The sequence below is a fragment of the Salmo salar genome, chromosome 16 (genome assembly GCF_965601325.2).
Source record: "Salmo salar chromosome 16, fSalSal1, whole genome shotgun sequence".
Classification (NCBI taxonomy): Eukaryota; Metazoa; Chordata; class Actinopteri; order Salmoniformes; family Salmonidae; genus Salmo; species Salmo salar.
The window spans coordinates 7734077-7761941 of record NC_138306.1 but is presented as its reverse complement, the minus strand read 5'-3'; the positions used below and the strand labels follow the sequence as shown (position 1 = coordinate 7761941).

The window sequence follows — 27865 nt, the reverse complement described above, 5'->3', positions numbered from 1 at the left end:
CACTGTGGGGACGACGTCATCAATGTACTTATTGATGAAGCAAGTGATTGATGTGGTGAAAGATCCCAGAACTTATTCCAGTCTGTGCTAGCAAAACAGTCCTGTAGCTTAGCATCTGCGTCATCTGACCACTTCCTTGTTGAGCGAGTCACTGGTACTTCCTGCTTTAGTTTTTGCTTGTAAGCATGAATCAGGAGGATAGAATTATGGTCAGATTTGCCAAATGGGAGAAGGAGACCTTTGTACGCTTCTCTGTGTGTGGAGTAAAGGTGGTCTAGTGTTTTTTGTTTTTGCACATTTAACATACTGGTAGAAATTAGGTAAAACGGATTTAAGTTTCCCCGCATTAAAGTCCCCGGTCACTAGGAGCGCCGCCTCTGGATGAACATTTTCTTCTTTGCTTATGGCCTTATACAGGTCGTTGAGTGCCGTCTTAGTGCCAGCATCGTTTTGTGGTGGTTAATAGACAGCTACGAAAAATATAGATGAAAACTCTCTTGGTAAATAGTGTGGTCTACAGCTTACCATGAGATACTCTACCCCAGGCGCGCAAAAACACCAGCTGTTATTTACAAATAGACCCAGACTGCCACCCCTTGTCTTACCGGAGGCAGCTGTTCTATCTTGCTGATGGACCGAAAACCCAGCCAGCTGTATCTTATCCATGTCGTTGTTCAGCCACGACTCGGTGAAACACAAGATATTATCGTTTTTAATGTCCCGTTGGTAGGATAGTCTTGATGGGAGCTCATCAATTTTGTTATCCAATGATTGTGATGGGGGGTCACCTTGGGGTCATGATAGGGGTTGCACCAAATTATTGATGTATTATAATAATTGATTATGCTTATGTTGTATTAATAGAAGGGGAAGGGCTATAAGATCCCTCCCCCACTACATTTATAGGATCCTGGACTACAGATTAGCTATATATATATATATATATATATATATATAAAAAATTCTAAATATTCCTTTACCGTACTTCGAAGCATGTCAACCGCTGTTTAAAATCAATTTTTATGCCATTTTTCTCGTAAAAAAGCGATAATATTCCGACCGGGAGTGGTGGTTTTTGTTCAAAGATAAAACATGGAGTCAACTCGTGCACGAGCCTGTGTCTCACAGTACTGTGACCAGCCACTATCCAAACGCGCTACTTTTTTTCAGCCAGAGCCTGCAAAGCCACGATTCAGCTTTTTGCCGCCTTCTGAGAGCCCATGGGAGCCGTAGGAAGTGTCACGTAACAGCAGAGATCCCCTGTATTGGATAGAGATAATCAAGAAGGGCAAGAAATTGTCAGACAGGGCACTTCCTGCATGGAATCTTCTCAGGTTTTGGCCTGCCAAATGAGTTCTGTTATACTCACAGACACCATTCAAACAGTTTTAGAAACTTTGGAGTGTTTTATATCCAAAGCTAATAATTATATGCATATTCTAGTTTCTGGGCAGGAGTAATAATCTGATTAAATCGGGTACATTTTTTATCCGGCCGTGAAAATACTGCCTCCTAGCCATAACAGGATATTGAAGAACATGTATTTCCATTGTTAGAGCGGTCACTCGAATTTCTTGTCAATATATTCTTTGAGAAAACGCAGGCCGATAGGAAGTAAAACGGAAGCGCGTCAGTGCTGAGCTTCTTCTTCTTCGGGGGGGTTCAACGACGGTTGGCATCCAATGTTAATAGTGCATTACTGCCACCAATTGGACGGGTTACTGCTGATCTGACCAATCGACAAGGAGTTATACATTTGGTAGCCAATCACACACGACAACACAGTGTCTTTAAAAGATTGGCGGTCTAAGTAGACAACAGTGTAACGTTTGCTTTCAGAATTATCGTAATAACGTTTTGTTTTATGTCACATACATCAGTATGATGCAGGTAAGAGTTTAATTGTTCATTTATCAAGGTTCTTCCCACATTGCTGTTGTCTCTAGCTAAAGCGTTACTAGCTATCCAGCGTTGTTTGAAAATGGCGTTGGCTAGCTAAAATTAGCTCAATGGTGGAGCTAACTTGAAGTACTTAATAAACTATTCCATCTCTTTGCAGAATAAGGAGAATTGTGATCCTAAAGGGCTACATAGACCGGTAGGTTTCGCCAGAAATATTTTCTCTATTTTTGCTTCCATCCTTTCCATCTGAAATTTGAGCGCGTTGTGTCTAACGTTAACGTAACTAGCAAATAACGTTGGCTAGTTAAGGCTAGATGTCCAACTTAGCTGTCCAGCTAGTTAGGTACCATTTGAATGAATTTATTACGTTCAAATGACAATTCAGAACGTTGTACTGGGAGCTGGAGGCAATTGGGTTTAATCCAGGATATTCTTTCTACACGATAGATGGCAACTCCAATGGTTTCTTTGGGTCCTCAGCGAGTTCAAATGCCCTCTGCACCAGACGCTACAGACAAAAAAGCAATTACAGGTACATTTCTGTAGCTACTATTTTTGCCTGCGGTGTTTCTATAACTTTTCAGATGCCACATCACACCACCACTTCTGTTGCAAAATTCTGTATCCCTATCTCCTTAAGGTCCTGGGAGAGAGCTTGCCAAGTCTTCATCCAGTGCAGCTCTAGCAAAGTAAATAATACATCACCTGACACTAAATGTGTTTAATCTAAAATACCCATTTTCTTGTGTAAAATATTTGTACATTCAAGTTGTGGCTTAGCAACATCTGCTTTCTTTATGCAGGAAATTCACCATCGATGACTTTGACATTGGGCGGCCACTCGGAAAAGGCAAGTTTGGGAACGTTTACCTGGCCCGGGATAAGAAGCTGGACTTCATCGTGGCGTTGAAGGTGCTCTTCAAGTCTCAGATGGAGAAAGAGGGCGTGGAGCACCAGCTCAGGAGGGAGATCGAGATTCAGTCCCACCTTAGGTCAATAGTTTTGCTTCAGACTTTTATCCCATTTTTAAAGGGGTGGTTTCTCAGACACAGATTGAAACATAATACTGGAATGAAATGTATTTTCAATGGATATTTTGTGTCTGGAAAACCAGCCCTTTTGAATGTAGTGGTATGGGTTGATGTTGCCTTACTATGGTGTTTCTGCAGGCAATGTTGTGGCATGTTGATTAACACCAACATTATGTCGAACAATACCAGTATTGTGGCAAGGAAACAAAACAAGGGGATTTAACTTCTTTAGGAAAACAGCCCTGATGTTGGAAACAAACATTATGTTGTCATCCAGAGTCACATTTATTTTCTGAGCTATAGCACAAAATATTTTACCTAGTGTGGTCTGCTTTGTTTTAATTTTTGCCATGGAAAAAAAATAGTGCGTCCAAGCCCTAACCAATATCATGCAATGTACTTCATTCAGTTCGCTTTTGAAACTGACCATGAATTCCTTTAGGTCATTGTGTTAATTTCTCAGATTATGGAAAACTCTGAGATTAAATCCTTGTTCTCTCCTCCCTCCTTTAGACACCCCAACATCCTGCACTTCTACAACTACTTTCATGACCGCACCAGGGTCTTCCTAATCCTGGAGTACGCACCGCGGGGGGAGATGTACAAAGAGCTGCAGAAATGTGGTCGCTTTGATGACCAGCGCACTGCTACAGTAAGACAGGCATCAGTGTTGCAGGCTATTTATTTATAATGGTCGACAAGATAATTAACCTATTCTTACTAATCGTTTGTTTTGTTTCACTCTGTATTTTCCCAAGAACACCTCCAATCATAACGTTTTGTAACTGAAAGGTGTTTTTTGGTTTATAGATGCTAAAATAATTAACTTGATATGAATATTCCCTCTATGGACTAGTTTTAGCAGGTAGATTCATGAGGCTGACATGACTGACTTAGCATTTTAAATGCATCACATGTAGTGGTCTGTCGTAATGAATATTTGTAAAATGTTCTTTGTCAGTACATGGAGGAGTTGTCTGATGCGCTGCTGTACTGCCATGAGAGAAAGGTGATCCATCGGGACATCAAGCCTGAGAACCTGCTGCTGGGATTCCGAGGGGAGCTGAAGATAGCAGACTTTGGCTGGTCTGTCCACGCACCATCCCTAAGGTGAGGGAACCCTGAACAGAACCCTCTCCAGCCTGTTTGCCTTCACAGCATTTATTTTTGTTACAATAGCAATTCTGCGCTAATCTACAAATCACCTTGAGTTCCAAATACCTACTCATTATGTGATCAAGCGATTAGTGACGTGATTCTTAGCCTCGACTTGCTCAAATGGATCCCAGCAAAATAAACTGAATGTGACCGTACTCAATATGGCTGTCCCCGACAAATCTTGGTCAACTGAAAGTCGTCTGTTCTTCCGACCAATTGATTTGTCAATTTTAAAATGTTTATTTTTTTTCATAGACAAACTGTTTTTAATAAAATCAACTAAACTCAGCGAAAAAAATAAGTCAACTGCGTTTATTTTCAGCAAACTTAACGTGTAAATATTTGTATGAACAGATTCAACAACTGAGACACGAACTGAACAAGTTCCACAGACGTGACTAACAGAAATTGAATAATGTGTCCCTGAATGGGGGGGGGTCAAAATCTGTCGTTATCTGGTGTGGCCACCAGCTGCTTTAAGTACTGCAGTGCATCTCCTCATGGACTGCACCAGATTTGCCAGTTCTTGCTGTGAGATGTTACCCCACTCTTCCACCAAGGCACCTGCAAGTTCCCTGACATTTCTGGGGGGAATGGCCCTAGCCCTCACCCTCCGATCCAACAGGTCCCAGACGTGCTCAATGGGATTGAGATCTGGTCTTCGCTGGCCATGGCAGAACACTGACGTTCCTGTCCTGCAGGAGATCACGCACAGAATCAGCAGTATGGCTGGTGGCATTGTCATGCTGGAGGGTCATGTCAGGATGAGCCTGCAGGAAGGGTACCACATGAGGGAGGAAATTGTCTTCTCTGTAACGCACAGCATTGAGATTACCTGCAAAGACAACAAGCTCAGTCCGATGACACTGTGACGGACCCTCCACCTCCAAATCGATCCCGCTCCAGTGTACAGGCCTCGGTGTAACGCTCATTCCTTCGATAAACGCGAATCCGACCATCACCCCTGGCTAGACAACCTTGACTTGTCAGTGAAGAGCACTTTTTGCCAGTCCTGTCTGGTCATGTGACGGTGGGTTTGTGCCCATAGGCGACATTGTTGCCGGTGCTGTCTGGTGAGGACCTGCCAAAACCATGACTCGTCAGTGAAGAGCACTTTTTGCCAGTCCTGTCTGGTCCAGCGACAGTGGGTTTGTGCACGTTGTTGCTGGTGATATCTGGTGAGGACCTGCCTTACAACAGGCCTACAAGCCCTCAGTCCAGCCTCTCTCAGCCTATTGCGGACAGTCTGAGCACTGATGGAGGGATTGTGCGTTCCTGGTGTAACTCGGGCAGTTGTTGTTGCCATCCTGTACCTGTCCCGCAGGTGTGATGTTCGAATGTACCAATCCTGTGTTGTTGCACGTGGTCTGCCACTGCGAGGACGATCAGCTGTCCGTCCTGTCTATCTGTAGCGCTGTCTTAGGCGTCTCACAGTACGGACATTGCAATTTATTGCCCTGGCCACATCTGCAGTCCTCATGCCTCTTGCAGCTTGCCTAAGGCATGTTCATGCAGATGAGCAAGGACCCTGGGCATCTTTCCTTTGGTGTTTTTCAGAGTCAGTAGAAAGGCCTCTTTAGTGTTCTAAGTTTTCATAGTTGTGACCTTAATTGCCTACCGTCTGTAAGCTGTTAGTGTCTTAACGACCGTTCCAAAGGTACATAGTCATTAATTGTTTATGGTTCATTGAACAAGCATGGGAAACAGTGTTTAAACCATTTACAATGAAGATCTGTGAAGTTATTTTGATTTTTACGAATTATCTTTGAAAGACAGGGTCCTGAAAAAGGGACTTATCATCTTTTGCTGAGTTTATATATTTGCAACTGCCCGACCAAAAAAAATCTTGCTCCACCAACATTAACCAGTCACATAATTGGGGTCAGCCCTAGTATTCAGTCATTAATTCACTGTGAGGCATGTTTTTCCTTCCTCTTCATCTTGACGGTCTATTTTGTACATATGGGTCAGTCTAAAAACCCTATCACATATGTATTTGTTGACTTGCCCCTCTAGGCGCCATACAATGTGTGGAACACTGGACTACCTGCCCCCAGAGATGATTGAGGGAAAACCCCATGATGAGAAGGTGGACCTATGGTGCATTGGGGTGCTCTGCTATGAGTGCCTAGTTGGAAAACCCCCGTTTGAAACCGCCAGCAACTCTGAAACGTACAAGCGCATCACAAAGGTTTGCATTTTTAGATTGTCATTAACTTGTTGGCAGAAGCTGCGGATCTGACTTTTCTGGACCCCCCTCTTCCTAACAGCTAAAGATCCCGAAGCTTCTGTGCATGTGCGGGATTCTCTACTTTACACACAATCTCTGCTCTACTCTATCAAGAACCTGCCTTCACATTTCTCACTGTCAATCGTGAACGCTAATTCCGGTGACTCGTTTTACCGGTGACTCGTCCATGCAGCATCTGCATACCAACCATTTGATCTTAATCAATTTCGTGGGGATATGCATTTAGAACTTGAGTTATACAGTGTTTTTGAAGTAGCCTACAGTGTTTTGAATGATGTACAGTGAGCAACCATAGAGTAGCCTGTTCTCTACAAGTAGAGCAGAGACTGCGTAAAGAATCATGCACAGAAGCTTCAGGGCCTTTTTTAGCTGTCTAAATCACTGTGACCATGTATTTTCAATAACAAAAAATATAGTTTTTACTGCTGTTTTCAAAGCTGGTGGACCAAAAACGCTACTTTAAGCTGGACCAAAATGAAAGTATCCACCAGCTTCAAACAGCTGTGAAAATACTTCACAAAAGTTATGGGTGGAGTTAAAAAGTTAAAGTGTTTTTTTAATCTGTCTGCATATTTCAATAATTGGGATATGAGGCTACATTGAGATACCTGATGGGTTGGATGATACTTTTCTCATATATCATCTTGAAAAAATGTTATACTTAACTGGAAATCAACCAATCTGCCATTGTTAACATGATGGAAAGGTAAAATCTCCAAATGCAGGTGTGCCAAGAAGACTCAATGCTCTAATTGCTGCCAAAGGTGCTTCAACAAAGTACTGAGTAAAGGGTCTGAATATTTAAGTAAATGTGAAGTTTTTATTTTTAATACATTTAGCCAACATTTCTAAACCTGGTTTTGCTTTGTCATTATGGGGTATTGTGTGTATATTAATGAGGGGAAACGATTTAATCACGTTTAGAATAAGGCTGTAACGTAACAAGGTGTAAAAAGTCAAGGGTTCTGAATAATATACAGTTCTGTACAAAGGTTTTAGGCAGGTGTGGAAAAAAATGCTGTAAAGTAAGAATGCTTTCAAAAATAGACATAGATGATATTAATTAAATGCATTGAGTGAACAAATCTAAATCAAATCCATATTTGGTGTGACCACCCTTTGTCTTCAAAACAGCAAAAAGGTACACTTGCACAAAGTCGGGGATTTTGTAGGCATATAGTCAGGTGCGATTTAAACCATTATATCAAACCGGTGCTAATGATCATCAATATGTAGGTTGAAACACAATCATTAACTGAAACGGCTGTGTAGGAGGACTAAAACAGGTTGAGGAACAGCCAAACAAGGTGAGGCAAGCTCTTTTAAAGAAGCACAAAGAAACAGGCAGCGTTGAGGGCCATAGACAGTGGTCGGCCAAGGAAACTTACTGCAGCAGATGAGACATCATGCTTGCTTCCCTTCGCAATTGGAAGATGTCCAGCAGTGCCATCAGCTCAGAATTGCCAGAAAACAGTGGGACCCTACTGTCCAGAGGAGTCTGGTCAGAAGTGGTCTTCATGGAAGACATGCAGCCAAAAAGCCATATCACCAATGTGGAAACAAGGCCAAGCGACTCAACTATGCACGAAAACACAGGAACTGGGATGCAGAAAAATGGCAGCAGGTGCTCTGGCCTGATGAGTCAATTTGAAATAGTTCGGCAAACAAACTGCCTTCTGCTACAGCCAAAGGGCTAGAGAGTGGTACACGAATAAGTGTCTGCCGGCAACAGTGAAGCATGGTGGAGGTTCTTTGCAAGTTTGGGGCTGCATTTCTGTTTACATACACCTTAGCCAAATACATTTAAACTCAGTTTTTCACAATTCCTGACATTTAATCCTAGTAAACAATCCCTGTCTTAGGTCAGTTAGGATCACCACTTTATTTTAGGAATGTGAAATGTCAGAATGGAGATTTTATTTCAGCTTTTGTTTCTTTCATCACATTCCCAGTGGGTCAGAAGTTTACATACACTCAATTAGTATTTGGTAGCATTGCCTTTAAATTGTTTAACCTGGGTCAAACTATTTCGGGTAGCCTTCCACAAGCTTCCCACAATAAGTTGGGTGAATTTTGGCCCATTCCTCCTGACAGAGCTGGTGTAACTGAGACAGGTTTGTAGGCCTCCATGCCCGCACACGCTTTTTCAGTTCTGCCCACATTTTCTATGGGCTTGAGGTCAGGGCTTTGTGGTGGCCACTCCAATACCTTGACTTTGTTGTCCTTAAGTCATTTTGCCACAACTTTGGAAGTATGCTTGGGGTCATTGTCCATTTGGAAGACCCATTTGCGACCAAGCTTTAACGTCCTGACTGATGTCTTGATGTTTCTTCAATATATCCACATCATTTTACTTCCTCATGATGCCATCTATTTTGTGAAGTGCACCAGTCCCTCCTGCAGCAAAGCACCCCCACAACATGCTGCTGCCACCCCCGTGCTTCAGGGTTGGGATGGTGTTCTTCGGCTTGCAAGTTTCCTCCAAACATAACGATGGTCATTATGGCTGACCAGTTCTATTTTTGTTTCATCAGACTAGAGGACATTTCTCCAAAAAGTACGATCTTTGACCCCATGTGCAGTTGCAAACCGTAGTCTGGCTTTTTTTTATGGCGGTTTTGGAGCAGTAGCTTCTTCCTTGCTGAGCGGCCTTTCAGGTTGTCGATATAGGACTCCTTTTACTGTGGATACAGATACTTTTGTACCTGTTTCCTCCAGCATCTTCACAAGGTCCTTTGCTGTTCTGGGATTGATTTGCACTTTTTGCACCAAGTACGTTCATCTGTAGGAGACAGAACGTGTCTCCTTCCTGAGCGGTATGACAACTGCGTGGTCCCATGGTGTTTATACCTGCGTACTATTGTTTGTACAGCTGAACATGGTACCTTCAGGCGTTTGGAAATTGCTCCCAAGGATGAACCAGACTTATGGAGGTCTACAATTGTTTTTCTGAGGTCTTGGCTGATTTCTTTTGATTTTCCCATGATGTCAAGCGAAGAGGCACTGAGTTTGAAGGTAGGCCTTGAAATACAGGTACACCTCCAATTGACTCAAATGATGTCAATTAGCCTATCAGAAGCTTCTAAAGCCATGACACAATTTTCTGGAATTTTCCAAGCTGTTCAAACGCACAGTCAACTTAGTGTGTGTAAACTTCTGACCCACTGGAATTGTGACAGATTATTTCACTGTGTCTGAACAATTACGTGTCATGCACAAAGTAGATGTCTTAACCGACTTGCTAAAGCTATAGTTTAACAAATGTGTGGAGTGGTTGGAAAAACGAGTTTTAATGACTCCAACCTATAAACTTCTGACTTCAACTGTATGTATGAAAGATATTTAATGGTACAATGATTCCTACACTAGCAACCAGGAAATTACTGATTTCCACTAGGGGAAACAACCACAAAGTCAACAGCTTTCCCAGTTTGACCACTGATACCTTGAGAGAAATCAATAGGCGAATATCACCGCCAATCACAACACTGGAGGATAAGTTGTACTCTGAAACGCCATCATTCCACTATTAGTGCCAGAGATATTGACATTTTCTGAAATTGCAATGCAAAAATTCAATGTGTAGCACTTAAGTATCTGCTAGATAGAAAATGCTTTTATGCAACCTAGTTGTAATTTATTCAGAGAATGATTGATCAATTCATCCAGAAACCAATGCATAGGTATGAACAGTGATTAATGACATCTCCTTCCTCCATGTCTCAGGTGGACCTGCAGTTCCCCAAAGTGGTGTCTGACGGGGCTCGGGACCTGATCTCTAAGCTGCTCCGCCACAGCCCCACCAAGCGGCTGCCGCTGCGGAATGTAATTGCCCACCCATGGGTGAAAAACAACTCACGGCGGGTCCTACCTCCTGCCTTTCCGCTCAAGAAACCCTAAAGTCAGTTGTTCCAGCCTGTTACAAACTGCCAATTAACTGTAAAAGCACCATAGAGACAAATATATTCACGGTTCCAGTCTGCCTTCTACCTGAGTGGGGGACTGTCTTGCACTGCTGATTGGGAGGGACTATGGTGATGGATGTTTTTTTGGTCTTTTTTTCCTTCTCCACTTTCAAGGGTTTCATACTTTTTGTTTGCCCGGACAGTCTTCAACCATGAGGTTTAAAGGGGTCTTTTAACTTCTAATTTCATTAATTTATAAGATCTGTCAAATCTGAGGTTTGGGGGGGAGAGTTTGGGAAAACCTGAACTAGATTACTGTCATTTATATTATAAGGCTGCCCTCTACTGGTAGAAATGAGGAAGGCCATTGAGAATAAGGATGATGCCTTTTAGAATTCTTAAATGGATTTCAAGAAGAGTATGTCTGTTTACTAACTGAAGTCTTCTCAGTTTTTGTACAGCATGTATGTAACGTCCTCTACAAACAAAGTTTATGTATCTGAAATTTCCATGTGCAACTGTTTTGAAATAAAAAAATCATCCAAAATGTGAGTACCTTGAACTCTCCAGCCTAATGTTTGACTTCACAGCATTTATTTGTGGCGCAATATGTGTTTGAGATGGTACAAAAGTGTGGCAAGGATTAATTGAAGTTATGAATTTTAGCAGGTAAAATTGCATATCTTACCACCTTGGAAAGGCTGGTCATGGATCACATCAACAGCATCCCCCCCGGATACCCTAGACCCACTCCAATTCGCATACCGCCCCAACAGATCCAAAGATGACACAATCTCAATCGCACTCCACACTGCCCTTCCCCACCTGGACAAAAGGAACAATGTGAGAACCTCCTCTGCAACTGGGTCCTGGACTTCCTGATGGGACCGCCCCGAGGTGGTAAGGGTAGGCATCAACACGTCTGCCACGCTTTACTCCCTGTTCACCCACGACTGTCTAAACACAACTCCCAACACCATAACGTTTGCTGACGACAATTATTTGCATTGCCCCCCCCCCCCCCTCACGCTGCCGCTGCTCTTATCTATGTATAGTCACTTTAACTACCTACATGTATATATTACGTCAATTACCTCCACCGGTGCCCCCTGTATATAGCCCCGTTATTTTACTGCTGCTCTTTAATTTTTGTATTTTATTTAAACATTCTTTTTATATATAGGTACACCTGTTTTTTGTATACGATTAGATTTTTTTAAAATAGTGAACGGGAACATTACATTGCAGCTTTTCAAAGCACCCATACGTGTGGCTCAGTTGGTAGAGCATGGTGTTTGCAATGCCAGGGTTGTGGGTTCGATTCCCACGGGGGACCAGTATGGAGAAAAAAATGTGTGAAATGTATGCATTCACTACTGTAAGTCGCTCTGGATAAGAGCGTCTGCTAAATGACTAAAATGTAAATGTATTGCGGACAAGTTTGATACTGGTGTGCAGATCAGTAGATTGACTGCAGTTTGTAGGATGGTCGAGGAACCCCAGGATTTTGTGGGTCATGTTAGCAATAAACAATGAAGCGCAGCTCTGTCACTGCTTTAAATAAGCCTGTGGCCTCAAATCTCACATCTGTGCCATATGCACGAGAAGACTCGATTTCACGACTGACAGTGGCGAGGTGGCCAGTCCATTGCTGGTCAAGAAGTATTTTAAGTTTTTCCCCAGTGTACTGTGCAGCCACCATGGGCTTCCTAAAGAAATTATACAGAGCTACACGCACTGAAAAAGTCCTCTATCGCCTTCTCAGTTCCTCAGACATAGCGTGCACCCCAACCAAATGCAGACCTTCAACCAGGCGCTACAAAAGGCCTGCTTTCTCCCACTTAAAATGAGGCTCAGGAAAATGTTCTTGCCTGCTGAAATCCCCCCCCCCCCCCCAAAGATAACATTGAAAGATCCATATAAATGTTTTTATCTACAATTAAATTAGAAACTGAACATAGCAGTCACTCTCCTCCAAAAAACTGGTATTTCTTTTCTCATGATAACATCTTTGTATTTGAAAAGACAATCGACTCCTCCTTCAGAACAAACACATTCAGCAAACTGGGAAAACATTTTGATGGGCATTTCAGTCTTCCCCAACAAAATGATGTTACACTTAAGATTCTAATTCGCAAGTATACAACGTCACAGCTATAATATAATTTGACAGTTCTGTTTTGCCATTTAGTCAGTATACTTTCAGTAGGTTAATTGTGCATTACTTATACTCTCATACTTACTTTCAAGGCAAAGATCCCACAAGAAGTAACAGCTTGTTGGCATGGGTGAGAAAGGATACCACAAGCCCATCTGGAGATATTACACCCCTTCTCTCTCAGGAATGATCTGAACATTATGTTAATAAAAGTACAGCATTTTGAAACACTTTATTGATTACAATATAGAGATTAATAACAGTATAGCATTTCAAAGACTTTGATTCCATTGTAAAAAATCATATTAAAAGCAGTTTTACCTTGTCACCTCCCGGCATCCTCTTATCTTTCTGGCACTTTCCCCCATTGGGTCCAGGAACAGAGCCCTCTTTTGGGATGGCAGCATAGCCTTTCAAGTTTAGACAGATACACACATTCACACATAAATATATACATATTTTACACACGTGTATTATATTCTGTATTAGGTATGTATTTCTTAGTTCTTAGTACTGCCTTAGCGGCTCTTACCGTCACAGTCCAGTGGTTGTGTTCATTGATGATGCCAATAATGTACTTGTACATCATTGGATCAATCTGAATTTTAAAAGAGCAGTTGCTTGAGTTCAAAATCTGTCAAATATAATATTATGAGAATAATCCAACCAACCTTAAGTTTTGATTTCTTGCTCCCCTAAATGCCAGTCATTTCAAAGGTGTCAGTGTAGAAAGCTTGCTCGGTTGACTGCCTGTTAAAATTCCGCACCAGATGGAACATGTAGGCATTGATGGTCTGACAGAAAAAAAGAAAGACGATGAAGGTAAATCTGTTGCATAGAAAAACAACAATTTAGGTTTTCCTTATACAGAGATTAATCACACACACAGTGTTTACATATACTGTATGTGCAATACAGTCTTACCTCACTTTCCAGATCCATATTTGGACCAGTTCTGTGAAGATCCTGATAAAAGATTTATATGGGCCGATTCTAGACAACAGCACATATACATATTTTCCTCCCCAAGCCTCTGCAACACCTGGACAAATTTACCTGTAAGTGTACTGAGATATATAAATGGATCAACCTGACAAGATTACATACATGCATTTGTTTATATCAGTAGCTGCTGCTGGTGTGGTGGCTGAGGAGGTGGAGGCCGCTGGTGTGGTGGTTGTGGAAGCAGCACCTGCTGGTGTGGTGGTTGTGGAGGCTGCACCTGCTGGTGTGGTGGCTGTGGAGGTGTAGTGGCGGTGGAGGCTGCACCTGCTGGTGTGGTGGTTGTGGAGGCTGCACCTGCTGGTGTGGTGGCTGTGGAGGCTGCACCTGCTGGTGTGGTGGCTGTGGAGGTGTAGGCTGTTGGTGTTGTGGCTGTGGAGGCTGCACCTGCTGGTGTAGTGGTTGTTGAGGTGGAGGCCACTGGTGTGGTGGCTGTGGAGGCTGCACCTGCTGGTATGTTTTGCTCGATAAAGTTCATATTTATATCCAAAAACCCCATTTTACATTGGCGTGTAATGTTCAGAAATGTTTTGCCTCCCAAAACTTCCGGTGCATGAGCACATCAATTTACAGAAATACTCATCATAAACGTTGATAAAATATTCAACTGTTATTCAAAGAATTATAGATGCAACCGCTGTCAGATTTCAAAAAAACTTTACAGCAAAAGCACATTTTGCATCAATCTGAGTACAGCGTTCAGACACAAAACCAAACCTGCCATTTTGTGGAGTCAACAAAACTCAGAAATAATATAAATATTCACTTACCTTTGATGATCTTCATCGGAATGCACTCCCAGGAATCCCAGTTCCCCAATAAATGTTCATTTGTTTCGGTAAAGTCCATATATATGTCCAATACCTCCTTTTTGTTCGCACATTCGGTCAAGTACTCCAAATGTGCTGTGCATGCGCATTAAGTTCAGACGAAAAGTCAAAAAAGTTATATTACAGTTCGTAGAAACATGTCAAACGATGTATAGAATCAATCTTTAGGATGTTTTTATCATAAATCTTCCATAATATTCCAACCGGACAAGACCTTTGTCTTCAAAAAAGAAAAGGAACATCGCTAACTCTCATGTGAGCGCGCGCCACTGAGCTCGTCATTTTCTCACTCATCTACTTCCAGGGGCTCTTATTCTCTCCCTATTCACAGTAGAAGCATGAAACAACGTTCTAAAGACTTGACATCTAGTGGAAGCCTTAGGGTTCATTTTGCACTTCCTAAGTCATTGTACACTGGATAGGGAATCACTTGAAAAACTACAAACCTCAGATTTCCACACTTCCTGGTTGGATTTTTCTCAGGTGTTTGCCTGCCATATGAGTTCTGTTATACTCACAGACATCATTCAAACAGTTTTAGAAACTTCAGTGTTTTCTATCCAAATCTACTAATAATATGCATATCCTACCTTCTGAGCCTGAGTAGCAGGCAGTTTACTACGGGCACGCCTTTCATCCGGACGTCAAAATACTGCCCGCTACCCTAGATAAGTTAAATGTTCAATTTGATCCATGTTTTCCTGCATGTGTATGCCACATCTTCCATTATCAATTGGCCTTTTTAGAATACTTTATGGAGTAGAAAAATAGCTTGTCAGATGTCTAAAATGGTTTGTGTCCTGTCGGCAGTTTATCATCTTGAGACACTACCACAGATTGTATATTTATGTACACAAATGCAATTTATGTATTTGCCTTTGTAACCAATGAACTGAAGTTCTGAAATGCCTTAATATAAATGTACCGTAATTTCCGGACTATTAAGCGCACCTGAATATAAGCCGCACCCACTGAATTAAAAAAAATATATTATTTTGAACATAAATAAGCCACACGTCTATAAGCCGCAGGTGCGCCTACCGGTACATTGAAACAAATGAACTTTACACAGGCTTTAACGAAACACGGCTTGTCGTAGGCACGAAACACGGCGACTAAATAGGCTTTAACGAAACACGGCTTGTAACAAAAAATACAAAATTAGCAGTAAACAGTAGCCTACCAAGAAAGTCATTGGTCACCATCTTCCTTCTCCTGTGCACTGAAACCCGACCTCTCCTTCGGTGTCGGAGTTGAATAGCCTCAGAATTGCTTCATCTGATATTGGATCGTTTTCATTGTCGCCCGCACTTTCATCCGGAGGCAAATCCCCGCTGAGCCCTCTCCAACACGCAGCAGTTCAGCCTTTCGAAACCCGTTGATGATAGTGGATTTTTTGACAATGCTCCACGCTGTCTGGACCCACTGGTAGACTTGACCATAAGTTGCTCTTCGCATGCAGCCCGTTTTAGTGAAGGATTTCTCCCCACTTGTCATCCAAGCCTCCCGCTGAACACGGAGCGCCACCTTAAATGCACAATTTACACTGATGTCGAGTGGCTGCAAATGCTTTGTTGTACCCCCAGGAATCAGGGTGACAAAATGACTACCGTAATCAGAATGATGGGAAGTTTGAGAGCGCTCGATTTAATCTAAACAGTAAACAAAAATAGTTGTTCGGCAATTTTATTGGTCTACTGAAAGCTTCATGCCGCCCAAAAACTGAGCACGTCACAGAATGTGTTTTTTTGGAGAAAAAAAATTTGAAAGCGGGAAAAATCCATATATTAGCCGCGTCATTGTTTAAGCCGCGAGGTTCAAAGCCTGGGAAAAAAGTTGCAGTTTATAGTCTGGAAATTACAGTATATCACTCAACATGTGGTGCAGTGATGTGTTCAATCAAGCAAGAATAAAATGCAGAACGTATCAACATTAGTTTGTTAAAAAAACAACTTTATTGCCATTTCACTATCGATTATACACTTAAAACCCATAAGGGCAACAATTTAAGACTACTTCCATTTGAATTAAATACAAAAACAATGCATCAGAATTAGCGACATTCTGCTACAGTATGCAAGATGGGAGTATTATTAAACCAATGACTTAAGCATATTTTAGTAATGCAAACTTTATTACAAAAACAATTACTTCATGCCATGCTCTTTGCTTTACTTTGAGAACAGAATCAAGCCTTCAAGTTTTACAAGTCTTAACTTCATAGATGGAAAAGCAAAATAGCAAGTTTAGCAAACAGTGGTATGAACTGACACGGCCTGGAAACAGGTTTGGGGTCAATTCCAGAAAACTGACATTCCAATTCCTACTCAGATTTTCCTAAATGCTTCTCTATGAGGAAACATTTGTTTTTTTGTTTACTTCTAGAAATAACTGAATTAAAATGGAATTCACCCCAACCCTGCTTGGAGGCCCAGAGAAGAGACATGTTATGGTTTGACTATGAAATTCAAAACCTTAAAAAAGAAAAAAAAGGCTAGATTAAGTTACACATATTACAGCATTCTGCACATGGAAACTGTACACTATAACCCTAACTTGACACTTAAAGCGTTGAGTGGTTAGCATCCATGAGTATATACACACACAATTGTGCCACGATACTCAACAAAAAAATTGTCCACTTGCAGAATATTATACAATGAGACAGGTGCTTTTTAAATTTACACGAAGAGGGGGTTAACCAGAAAAAGAAAGCCAGGATAAGAGCAGGGTTTTGGGGTGGGTAAAGCCAAGGCTTGGTGGGTATTGGGTCGAGGGTTGGGGCTGGCTAACACATTGGATAGACTGGGTATAGAGATGGGGTCAGGGGTCGTTTATTGGCGGTTGCTCTTTATCCGTTCCAGCCTCTTCTTGAGGTCGTCGAGGTTGGCGGAGGGGGACGAGCATCGAGTGGGGCTGTGGGAGTGGGACTGCTCCTGCTGGAAGTGGGACTCTCGGGACTCTTTGAGCTGAGACAGTTTGCTTTGGAGCATGTCTGTGGAGGAGGCCACCGAGGGCTTGGACAGAAGGGACGTGATGGGACGCATCAGTCCACTGTCCCCCTCCTCCTGCTGCAACAGCTGAGCCTGCTATTAGGATGGAGAAGAGAAGAGAAGAAAGGAGAAGGAGGAGAAAATGAGGGACGGGAAAGAGAACAGGCGATCAGCTTTCAAATTAATTTAAAGTAAGTAAGCCAAGAAACGATGCTACATCACTGTGGGTATGACAAGCTATAATATAATGGGGACACTCATTAATACAGCAAGTATTGAAATTCTACATCAACATCATAATATGAATGTGAAATTGTAAGCCAAGTGGCACCAATGTGATCAACATTAAACTAACCCTGGAGTTGTTTTCCAGTCCTTGTCTCTGTCTCAGAATCTTCAGTCTCTCGTAGTACACTGCAGGTTTCATCTCCTCTCCATTCAGAGGCACTGAGCCAGAGTCAAGGCCATGTTGGGGAATCACTGTAACAGAGAAACATTTAACTTCAACAGAACTCTTCACAGCAACTGAAGCGCTTTTCAAATCAGTCCAGCACATGCATATACAGTAATATCAATGAATGCATTCGTCAAGTATTCAAACCCCTTGACTTTTTCCACTTCAATCAAATCAAATTTTATTGGTCACATACACATGGTTAGCAGATGTTAATGTGAGTGTAGCAAAATGCTTGTGCTTCTAGTTCTGACAGTGAAGTAACATCTAACAAGTAATCTAACAATTTCCCAACAACTACCTAATACACACAAATCTAAAGGGGTGAATGAGAATATGTACATATAAGTATTAGGATGAGCGATGGCCAAGTAGCATAAGCCAGGTGCAATGGATGGTATAAAATACAGTATATACATGTGATATGAGTAGTGTAAGATATGTAAACATTACAGTGGCATTATTTAAAGTGGCATTGCTTAAAGTGACTAGTGATCCATATTTGTAATTTTTTGTACCTTTTATTTAACGAGGCAAGTCAGTTAAGAAGAAATTCTTATTTACAATGACGGCCTACCGGGGAACAATGGGTCAACTGCCTTGTTCAGGGACAGAATGACAGATTTTTTACCTTTAGGTTATTGGCCCAACGCTCTAACCACTAGGTTACCTGCCGCCCATATATTAAAGTTATTAGTGATTGGGTCTCAATGTAGGCAGCAGCCTCTCTGAGTTAGTCATTGCTGTTTAGCAGTTTGATGGTCTTGAGATGAGAAGCTGTTTTTCAATCTCTCGGTCCCAGCTTTGATGCACCTGTACTGACCTCGCCTTCTGGATGATAGTGGTGTGAACAGGCAGTGGCTCTGGTGGTTGTTGTCCTTTATGATCTTTTTGGCCTTCCTATGACATTAAGTGCTGTAGGTGTCATGGAGGGCAGGTAATTTGCTCCCGGTGATGCATTGTGCAGACCACACCGCCCTCCGGAGAGCCTTGCGGTTGAGGGCGGTGCAGTTGCCATACCAGGCTGTGATACAGCCCGACAGGATGCTCTCGATTGTGCATCTGTAAAAGTTTGTCAGGGTTTTGGGTGACAAGCCAAATTTCTTCAGCCTCCTGAGGTTGAAGAGGCGCTATTGCGCCTTCACCACACTGTCTGTGTGGGTGGACCATTTCAGATTGTCTGATGTGTACGCCCAAGAACTTTCACCTTCTCCACTGCTGTCCCTTTGATGTGGATAGGGGGGGTGCTCTCTCTGCTCTTTCCTGAAGTCCACGATCATCTCCTTTGTTTTGTTGACATTGAGTGAAAGGTTGTTTTCCTGATACCACACTCCGAGTGCCCTCACCTCCTCCCTGTAGGCTGTCTCGTCGTTGTTGGTGATCAAGCCAACTACTGCTGTGTCGTCTGCAAACTTGATGATTGAGTTGGAGGCGTGCATGGCCACGCAGTTGTGGGTGAACAGGGAGTACAGGAGAGGGCTGAGCACACAGCCTTGTGGGGCCCCAGTGTTGAGGGTCAGCGAAGTGGAGATGTTTCCTACCTTCACCACTTGGGGGTGGTCCGTCAGAAAGTCCAGGACTCAGTTGCACAGGGTGGGGTTGAGACCCAGGGCCTCCAGCTTGATGATGAGCTTGGAGGGTACTAAGGTGTTGAATGCTGAGCTGTAGTCAATGAACAGCATTCTTACATAGGTATTATTTTTGTCCAGATGGGATAGGGCAGTATGCAGTGTGATGCGATTATGTCGTCTGTAGACCTGTTGGGGCAGTATGCAAACTGAAGTGGGTCTAGGGTGGCCGGTAAGGTGGCGGTGATGTGATCCTTGACTAGCCGCTCAAAGTTATCTTTGCCTTCTTGGGTACAGGAACAATGGTAGCGATCTTGAAGCATGTGGGGACAACAGACTGGGATAGGGAGCGATTGAATATATCCGTAAACACACCAGCCAGCTGGTCTGCACATGCTCTGAGGACATGGTTAGGGTTGCTGTCTGGGTTAACAAGTTTAAAATGTTTTACTCACGCCAGCCACGGAGAAGGAGAGGAGGCGCAGTCTTTGTTAGCGAGCCGCGACGGTGGCACTGTATTATCCTCAAAGCGAGCAAAGAAGGTGTTTAGTCTGTCTGGAAGCGTGACGTAGCTGTTTTTGTAGTCCGTGATTTCCTGTAGACCCTGCCACATACGTCTCGTGTCTGAGCCGTTGAATTGCGACCACACCTTGTCCCTGTACTGGCATTTCGCTTGTTTGATTGCATTGCGGAGGGAACAACTACACTGTTCATATCCAGCCATATTTCCAGACCTCTTTCTATGGTTAAATGCAGTGGATCGCGCTTTCAGTTTTGCGCAAATGCCGCCATCCATCAACGGTTTCTGGTTAGGGTAGGTTTTAATTGTCACATCTCCAACGCACTTCTTTATAAACGCACTCACCGAGTCAGTGTATAGGTCAATGTTGTTCTCTGATGCTGACCGGAACTTAATCCAATCCGTGTGATCAAAACAATCTTGAAGCGTGGCTTCCGATTGGTCAGACCAGCGTCACTGGTACATCCTGCTTGAGTTTCTGCCTATAAGACGGAACAAGCAAGATGGCGTTGTGGTTGGATTTGTCGAAGGGAGGGCTTTGTATGCATCGCGGAAGTTAGAGTCGCAGTGATCGAGAGTATTAGCCCTGCTAGTCATGCAATCAATATGCTGATAGAATTTAGGTAGCCTTGTTCTCAAATTTGCTTTGTTAAAATCCCCAGCTTCAATAAATGCAGCCTCTAGATATATGGTTTCCAGTTTACAGAGTCCATTGAAGTTCCTTGAGGGCCGTCTTGGTGTTCACTTGAGGGGGAATGTACACAGCTGTGACTATAACTGACGAGAATTCTCTTGGTAGGTAAAATGGCCAGCATTTGATTGTAAGGAATTCTAGGTCGGGTGAGCAGAAGGACTTGAGTTCCTGTATGTTGTCATGATTACACCATGGGTTTTTAATCATGAAGCATACACCCCCGCCCTTCCTCTTCCCTGAGAGGTGTTTATCCCCGTCGGCGCGATGCATGGAGAAGCCCCGATGGCTGAACCGATTCCGACAACATATCCCGAAAGAGCCATGTTTCCGTGAAACAGAGAACGTTACAATCTCTGATGTCTCTCTGGAAGGCAACCCATGCTCGAATTTCGTCTACCTTGTTGTCGAGTAGTATACTCGGGAGCGGTGAGCTATGTGCACATCTACGGAGTCTGACCAGGAGGCCGCTCTGTCTGCGGCGGAGTTTTGTTGGGTGCCAAGAGAGAGAATGCCAAGAGTATGCAAAGCTGTCATCAAGGCAAAGGGTGGCTACTTTGAAGAATCTAAAAGATTTTGATTTGTTTAACACTTTTTTGGTTACTACATGATTCCATGTGTTATTTCAGTTTGTCTTCACTATTATGTTACAATGTAGAAAATAGTAAAAATAAAGAAAAACCCTTGAATGACTTCCTTTAAAAAGTTGACCTCATGCCACGACCGTTAGTGGTAGATGGTGGCATTCTGTCATTAATTTTCGTAAATTAATTGAGGTGTTTTCAGTCTGAGAGTCTTCTCTGGCACTAGAGTCCTGCATCAGGCAACAGCAGCAAACTGTTGGTGGTCCTGGAGTTAAGCGAGAACTTGGGAAAATACAATGAGGGAGTTACACTTGACATGTGGACTGACGATTTTCGAAAAATAGGCATGGTAGGCTTTTGGTTTCTCTCCCTCTAAAAACAGAAATAAGTTAGTCTAAATAACAAACTGGCTTCATTTACAAATTAGTAAGAATGTCTCACCCCATGTTCAAAAATGGCCCTTTCCCCTTAATTTCAGATTACAACTGCTCTCTTTCGGTTATTTGAAAAAAAATGTCCAAAATATCGTTATTTTTTAAACAATCCATAGAAAGTTGGTTGCAATTTGAGTTTAATCCATCAGACAATACAGAACAAATAATTCAACAAATATTGTGGTTAAACTCAAATATACTAATTGATTAAAAAAATAACTATCAATTGGATCCTTTAACAAGTGGAAGGGGGAAAAAGTAAGGAATTAAAGACCAAAATTGGTTAAAGAAAATTGTGATACATAAAAATGTATTCCAGTTTCATTAAAGGACAAAAAAACAGACAGCTGTGCCATATAGGATTGCAAAATAGTTATAGATTTGATGTACCGATTCCATGGCACACGGTTCATGAATTGACACGCAATTGTCCGTTTATTATAACCTACTGCAAGCCTAAAACCTTTGGGTTTAACCTGTTAGGGCTAGGGGGCAGTATTGACACGGCTGGATAAAAAAACATACCCGATTTAATCTGGTTACCACTCCTACCCAGTAACTAGAATATGCATATACTTATTACATATGGATAGAAAACACCCTAAATTTTCTAAAACTGTTTGAATGGTGTCTGTGAGTATAACAGAACTCATTTGGCAGGCAAAACCCTGAGACATTTTCTGACAGGAAGTGGATACCTGATGTGTTGTATTGCCTTTAAACCTATCCCATTGAAAAACACAGGGGCTGAGGAATATTTTGGCACTTCCTATTGCTTCCACTAGATGTCACCAGCCTTTACAAAGTGTTTTGAGTCTTCTGGAGGGAGATCTGACCGAACAAGAGCCATGGAACGATGATGGCCCATTAGACACCTGGCGCGCGAGTTCATGTTGGGTACCCTCGTTCCAATACGTTATAAAAGAGTATGCATTCGTCCACCTTGAATATTATTCATGTTCTGGTTAAAAAAGGCCCTAATGATTTATGCTATACAACGTTTGACATGTTTGAACGAACGTAAATATATTTTTTCCCCTCGTTCATGACGAGAAGTCCGGCTGGCTTAGATCATGTGCTAACAAGACGGAGATTTTTGAATATAAATGATGAGCTTTTTTGAACAAAACTACATTCGTTATGGACCTGTGATACCTGGAAGTGACATCTGATGAAGAGAATCAAAGGTAATGGATTATTTACATAGTATTTTCGATTTTAGATCTCCCCAACATGACGTCTAGTCTGTATCGCAACGCGTATTTTTCTGGGCGCAGTGCTCAGATTATTGCAAAGTGTGATTTCCCAGTAAGGTTATTTTTAAATCTGGCAAGTTGATTGCGTTCAAGAGATGTAAATCTATAATTCTTTAAATGACAATATAATATTTTACCAATGTTTTCTAATTTTAATTATTTAATTTGTGACGCTGACTTGACTGCCGGTTATTGGAGGGAAACGATTTCCTCAACATCAATGCCATAGTAAAACGCTGTTTTTGGATATAAATATGAACTTGATAGAACTAAAAATGCATGCATTGTCTAACATAATGTCCTAGGAGTGTCATCTGATGGAGATTGTAAAAGGTTAGTGCATCATTTTAGCTGGTTTTATGGTTTTGGTGACCCTGTCTTTGAATTGACAAAACATTACACACAACTCTTGTAAATGTACTGTCCTAACATACTCTAAATTTATGCTTTCGCCGTAAAACCTTTTTGAAATCGTAAAACGTGGTTAGATTAAGGAGATGTTTATCTTTCAAAGGGTGTAAAATAGTTGTATGTTTGAAAAATTTGAATTTTGACATTTATTTGGATTCAAATTTGCCGCTCTTGAAATGCACCTGCTGTTGATGGAGTGCACCACGGGTGGCACGCTAGCGTCCCACCTAGCCCATAGAGGTTAACCTTCTGAATTAATGATTATATTGAAGATATGAGTTCCCGAGAGCCAATCTGTTATCCAACAATTATTATTTTAATTATTAACCCTGCATTATAATTATATAAAAGCCCCTTAGATATTCTCTGTAAGTTTTTACATTTCTAAATCAATATCACAGACCAGATTTTCCCTAACGAAAAATGCCCCTTAGATATTAATTTAGAATCCGCCAATCCTCTAAATTTAATTAGGATCTACAAGGACATTTTATTGATCTGCAAGTATTTTCATTTAGTGCCGCCTCTTAATGAGTTCCGAGTCATACCAATTATTATTGGATTATTCACCATGGCAACCACTTAGTATAAAACTGAAAATTGTGCGTTTATTTTTTTTTATTGAATTCAATAATATATTTGTACCACTGTAGATGCTGTGGTTTTATTTACAGTAGTGATGAACAGCTGGAGGTATTTTGTTTTTCACAAGCGTAGCAGGCTGTGAATCCAGAAAACAACATTTCCATGATGGGCTATTAGCAGGACAATAGACTCTTCAACCTTTATAAAAAGATTGTCTAATAGCTCGGCTACTGTAGGTGTGAAAAACAATCCCCCCAATTTGCAATGTATTAAGTACTCTAAAGTTTTACATTTCTAACTCCAAACCTCATGCAAACGCAACATGTCAAATCAAGCATATACTGTACAGTATTTTTTCATCAACATCTTTATGCTTTTGTTAATAAAATAATGATCAAAATACCTTTTCAAAATGCAGATGTTTATTTCAACTATCAGCAGGACAACAGGGAAAAAATATCACTGAATAACAGCGCATGGGGAATGGTCTTGATAAATCATTCAGATTTTTATTTGGAAATGTTAGGATTATTTTGCTCTTCACTCGCAGTCACTTAGTAGCTTAGGCCTACTCCCGACCGGTTCCGTTGTGCAGCGCCATATTTTCCTAACGGAAACACTTAGGCCTACATCGACTACAGTAAGAAATGTCATAATATTAATAGAAACACCATAATATTAATCAAATTGATTAACCTCTTACATCTAGACGTTCCGCTAGCGGAACACCTGCTCCAATATCCAATGATAGGCGTGGCGCAAATTACAAATTCCTCAAAAATACAAAAACTTAAATTTTTCAAACATATGACTATTTCACAGCATTTTAAAGACAAGACTCTCCTTTATCTAACCACACTGTCCGATTTCAAAAAGGCTTTACAGCGAAAGCAAAACATTAGATTATGTCAGCAGAGTACCAAGCCAGAAATAATCAGACACCCATTTTTCAAGCTAGCATATAATGTCACAAAAAACAAAACCACAGCTAAATGCAGCACTAACCTTTGATGATCTTCATCAGATGACAACCCTAGGACATTATGTTATACAATGCATGCATGTTTTGTTCAATCAAGTTCATATTTATATCAAAAACCAGCTTTTTACATTAGCATGTGACGTTCAGAACTAGCATACCCCCCGCAAACATCCGGTGAATTTACTAAATTACTCACGATAAACGTTCACAAAAAACATAAATTATTTTAAGAATTATAGATACAGAACTCCTCTATGCACTCGATATGTCCGATTTTAAAATAGCTTTTTGGTGAAAGCACATTTTGCAATATTCTCAGTAGATAGCCCAGCCATCACGGCTAGCCATTTAGACACCGACCAAGTTTAGCCCTGATCAAACTCCGATTTACTATTAAAAAAGTTTCATTACCTTTGTTGTCTTCGTCAGAATGCACTCCCAGGACTGCTACTTCAATAACAAATGTTGGTTTGGTCCAAAATAATCCATCGTTATATCCGAATAGCGGCGTTTTGTTCGTGCGTTCCAGACACTATCCGAAATGGTAAAGAAGGGTCGCGCACATGGCGCAATTCGTGACAAAAAATTCTAAATATTCCATTACCGTACTTCGAAGCATGTCAACCACTGTTTAAAATCAATTTTTATGCCATTTTTCTCGTAGAAAAGCGATAATATTCCGACCGGGAATCTCCTTTTCGGCAAACAGAGGGAAAAAAAATCAAAGACGGGGGCGGCCAGGTCACGCGCCTAAGCCCACAGTCCCTTGATCGGCCACTTGAGAAAGGCGATAATGTGTTTCAGCCTGGGGCTGGGATGACGACATTCAGGTTTTTCCCGGGCTCTGAGCGCCTATGGACGACGTAGGAAGTGTCACGTTAGAGCAGAGATCCTTAGTAAAAGATAGAGATGGCAAAGAAGTTCCAGAAATGGTCAGACAGGCCACTTCCTGTAAAGGAATCTCTCAGGTTTTGACCTGCCATTTGAGTTCTGTTATACTCACAGACACCATTCAAACAGTTTTAGAAACTTTAGGGTGTTTTCTATCCATATATAATAAGTATATGCATATTCTAGTTACTGGGTAGGATTAGTAACCAGATTAAATCGGGTACGTTTTTTATCCAGCCGTGAAAATACTGCCCCCTAGCCATAAGAGGTTAAGCTACAGAAAGAGATACATTCTCTGAGGGCAGAGATACGGGCGACAGCTGATGCATTGGCGGAGAGTCAGGCGGCATTGGCGGAGAGTCAGGCGGCATTGGCGGAGAGTCAGGCGGCATTGGCGGAGAGTCAGGCGGCATTGGCGGAGAGTCAGGCGGCATTGGCGGAGAGTCAGGCGGCATTGGCGGAGAGTCAGGCGGCATTGGCGGAGAGTCAGGCGGCATTGGCGGAGAGTCAGGCGGCATTGGCGGAGAGTCAGGCGGCATTGGCGGAGAGTCAGGCGGCATTGGCGGAGAGTCAGGCGGCATTGGCGGAGAGTCAGGCGGCATTGGCGGAGAGTCAGGCGGCATTGGCGGAGAGTCAGGCGGCATTGGCGGAGAGTCAGGCGGCATTGGCGGAGAGTCAGGCGGAGGACGCGTTGAAGAGAGCGAGGAAAGAGAGAGTTACAATCCATGCCAGGCACACCTGTGAGCTCTCTAACTCCACCTCCTGTTTGTGAACTCTGCAAACAACGTGTCCTTGATGGGCCAGAAGCCATCCACCCTTGATGGGCTATCAGTAGGACAATCGTCTCTTGCCGAGTTTAGGGACTTTAAATGTACAGTATTAAATGGGGGTTTGCGAGGCATGTCACTTCTCCCATATCTTTTGCATAGCCCACCAAATGCACTGTTTTTTAACCACATCTCGATGGATCCATAACAAATTACTATGGGAATAAATATCACTGAGTGACAGTATGAGGACTGGTCTTTATAAATCAATCAGATTTTTTATGTGGCAATGTAAGGATTATTTTGGTCTTCACTTGCAGTCAGTAGCCTAGGCCTCCTCCTGACCGGTTAGGTTGTACAGTGCCATATTTTCCTAACAGAAAACCCTTAATTAAAATTGCTTTAGCCGTGATTGAAAAATTAATCAATGCTCCCTTTGTCATTTAGTTTTAAAACTAAAATGCTTGACTGCATTTAAAGACATGGATGACTTGTATGCTGTGTGATGACGTGCACAAATGAATTGATTTATGTACTGTATATTTAAAGTAAGACATTTATGCCAATAAGTAAGTTACACTAAAACAGCTACAGTAACAAAAGCATTTTCTTGGAATAGAAACATGTTGTACAGTGCCATATCTTCCTAATGGAAACCCTTAGGCCTACAGTACATCGGCGACAGTAAGAAATGCATTTTTGGAAATAGAAAAAACAATATTCAAATGAATTAAGCTACATTTTAATTGTATAAAAGCCCCTTAGATATTAATTTAGAATCCGCTAAATTGAATTAGATCTAAAAGGCAATTTTATTGATCTGCCACTATTTTCATTTAGAGATTCCGGTAAACTCTGTGTCCTACCAATTATTATTGGATTATTCACCATGGCAACCAACAAAATGTATTTCTTAGTTAGGTTGGCTTTTGTGGAGATCAGACCGTTTTCATTTGTGCTTTTTTGACCAAATGTAAGTCAGAACAAATACTTATTTCACTTTCATAATATTCCTGTTGCTATATGTAAATACAAGAAATGTGTATGTAGTGGGTTAACTTTCTTCACCAGTTCTCTTACCATTTTGTACAATTGTGTGATTAGCCTACAAGTTGGTCAAACTGAATGTTAATTCTTTTGAGAGGAATTATGGTGTGTTATTTCTCTCTTATTGTCAATTGTGCATAGAGACGGTTGACATTAGTGTTTAATGTAATATTGTTTATTTGATTTACATTGTAGTAATGTTCGATTTCTTTTATTCTGTTTCTCTCTGTACACAGACCACATGTATACTCTGCTTCATCATTAAACACCTAGACTGGGCTTCTGTGTCTGTCATCACTCTTTGACCAGAGTGCAGTCCGGTATCTGTTTACTCCCAGTGGCCGATCCACACATTAGAGAGCACCAGACTCCGTTTTAATAATATACAGTGGCAAGAAAAGTATCTCAATCGGGTTGAGGTCAGGACTCTGACTGGGCCACTCCA

The 27865-nt window shown here is 41.8% G+C and overlaps 2 protein-coding genes across 3 annotated transcripts in view; one reads left to right on the top strand and one right to left on the bottom strand.

The window, feature by feature from the left end:
- Positions 1 to 1753: 1753 nt before the first annotated feature.
- On the top strand, positions 1754 to 10799 carry LOC106573105 (aurora kinase B). Its single transcript, XM_014147808.3, has 9 exons — positions 1754 to 1890; positions 2060 to 2098; positions 2350 to 2434; positions 2543 to 2591; positions 2706 to 2894; positions 3447 to 3585; positions 3895 to 4043; positions 6108 to 6282; positions 10069 to 10799. The coding sequence occupies exons 1-9, from the start codon at positions 1882 to 1884 to the stop codon at positions 10240 to 10242; spliced, it is 1008 nt and encodes a 335-aa protein (XP_014003283.1). The 5' UTR covers positions 1754 to 1881; the 3' UTR covers positions 10243 to 10799.
- Positions 10800 to 16169: 5370 nt separating this feature from the next.
- Positions 16170 to 27865, bottom strand: part of LOC100380854 (cytoskeleton-associated protein 5) — a 48704-nt gene continuing 37008 nt past the window's right edge. For both annotated transcript variants that reach the window (XM_014147806.3, XM_014147807.3), the window contains exons 42-43: positions 17586 to 17710; positions 16170 to 17326 (exon numbers count right to left, since the gene is read on the bottom strand). In XM_014147806.3, coding sequence (XP_014003281.3) covers positions 17072 to 17326; positions 17586 to 17710 — 380 coding nt within the window. In that variant the 3' untranslated portion in view covers positions 16170 to 17071. The remainder of the gene's footprint in view (positions 17327 to 17585; positions 17711 to 27865) is intronic.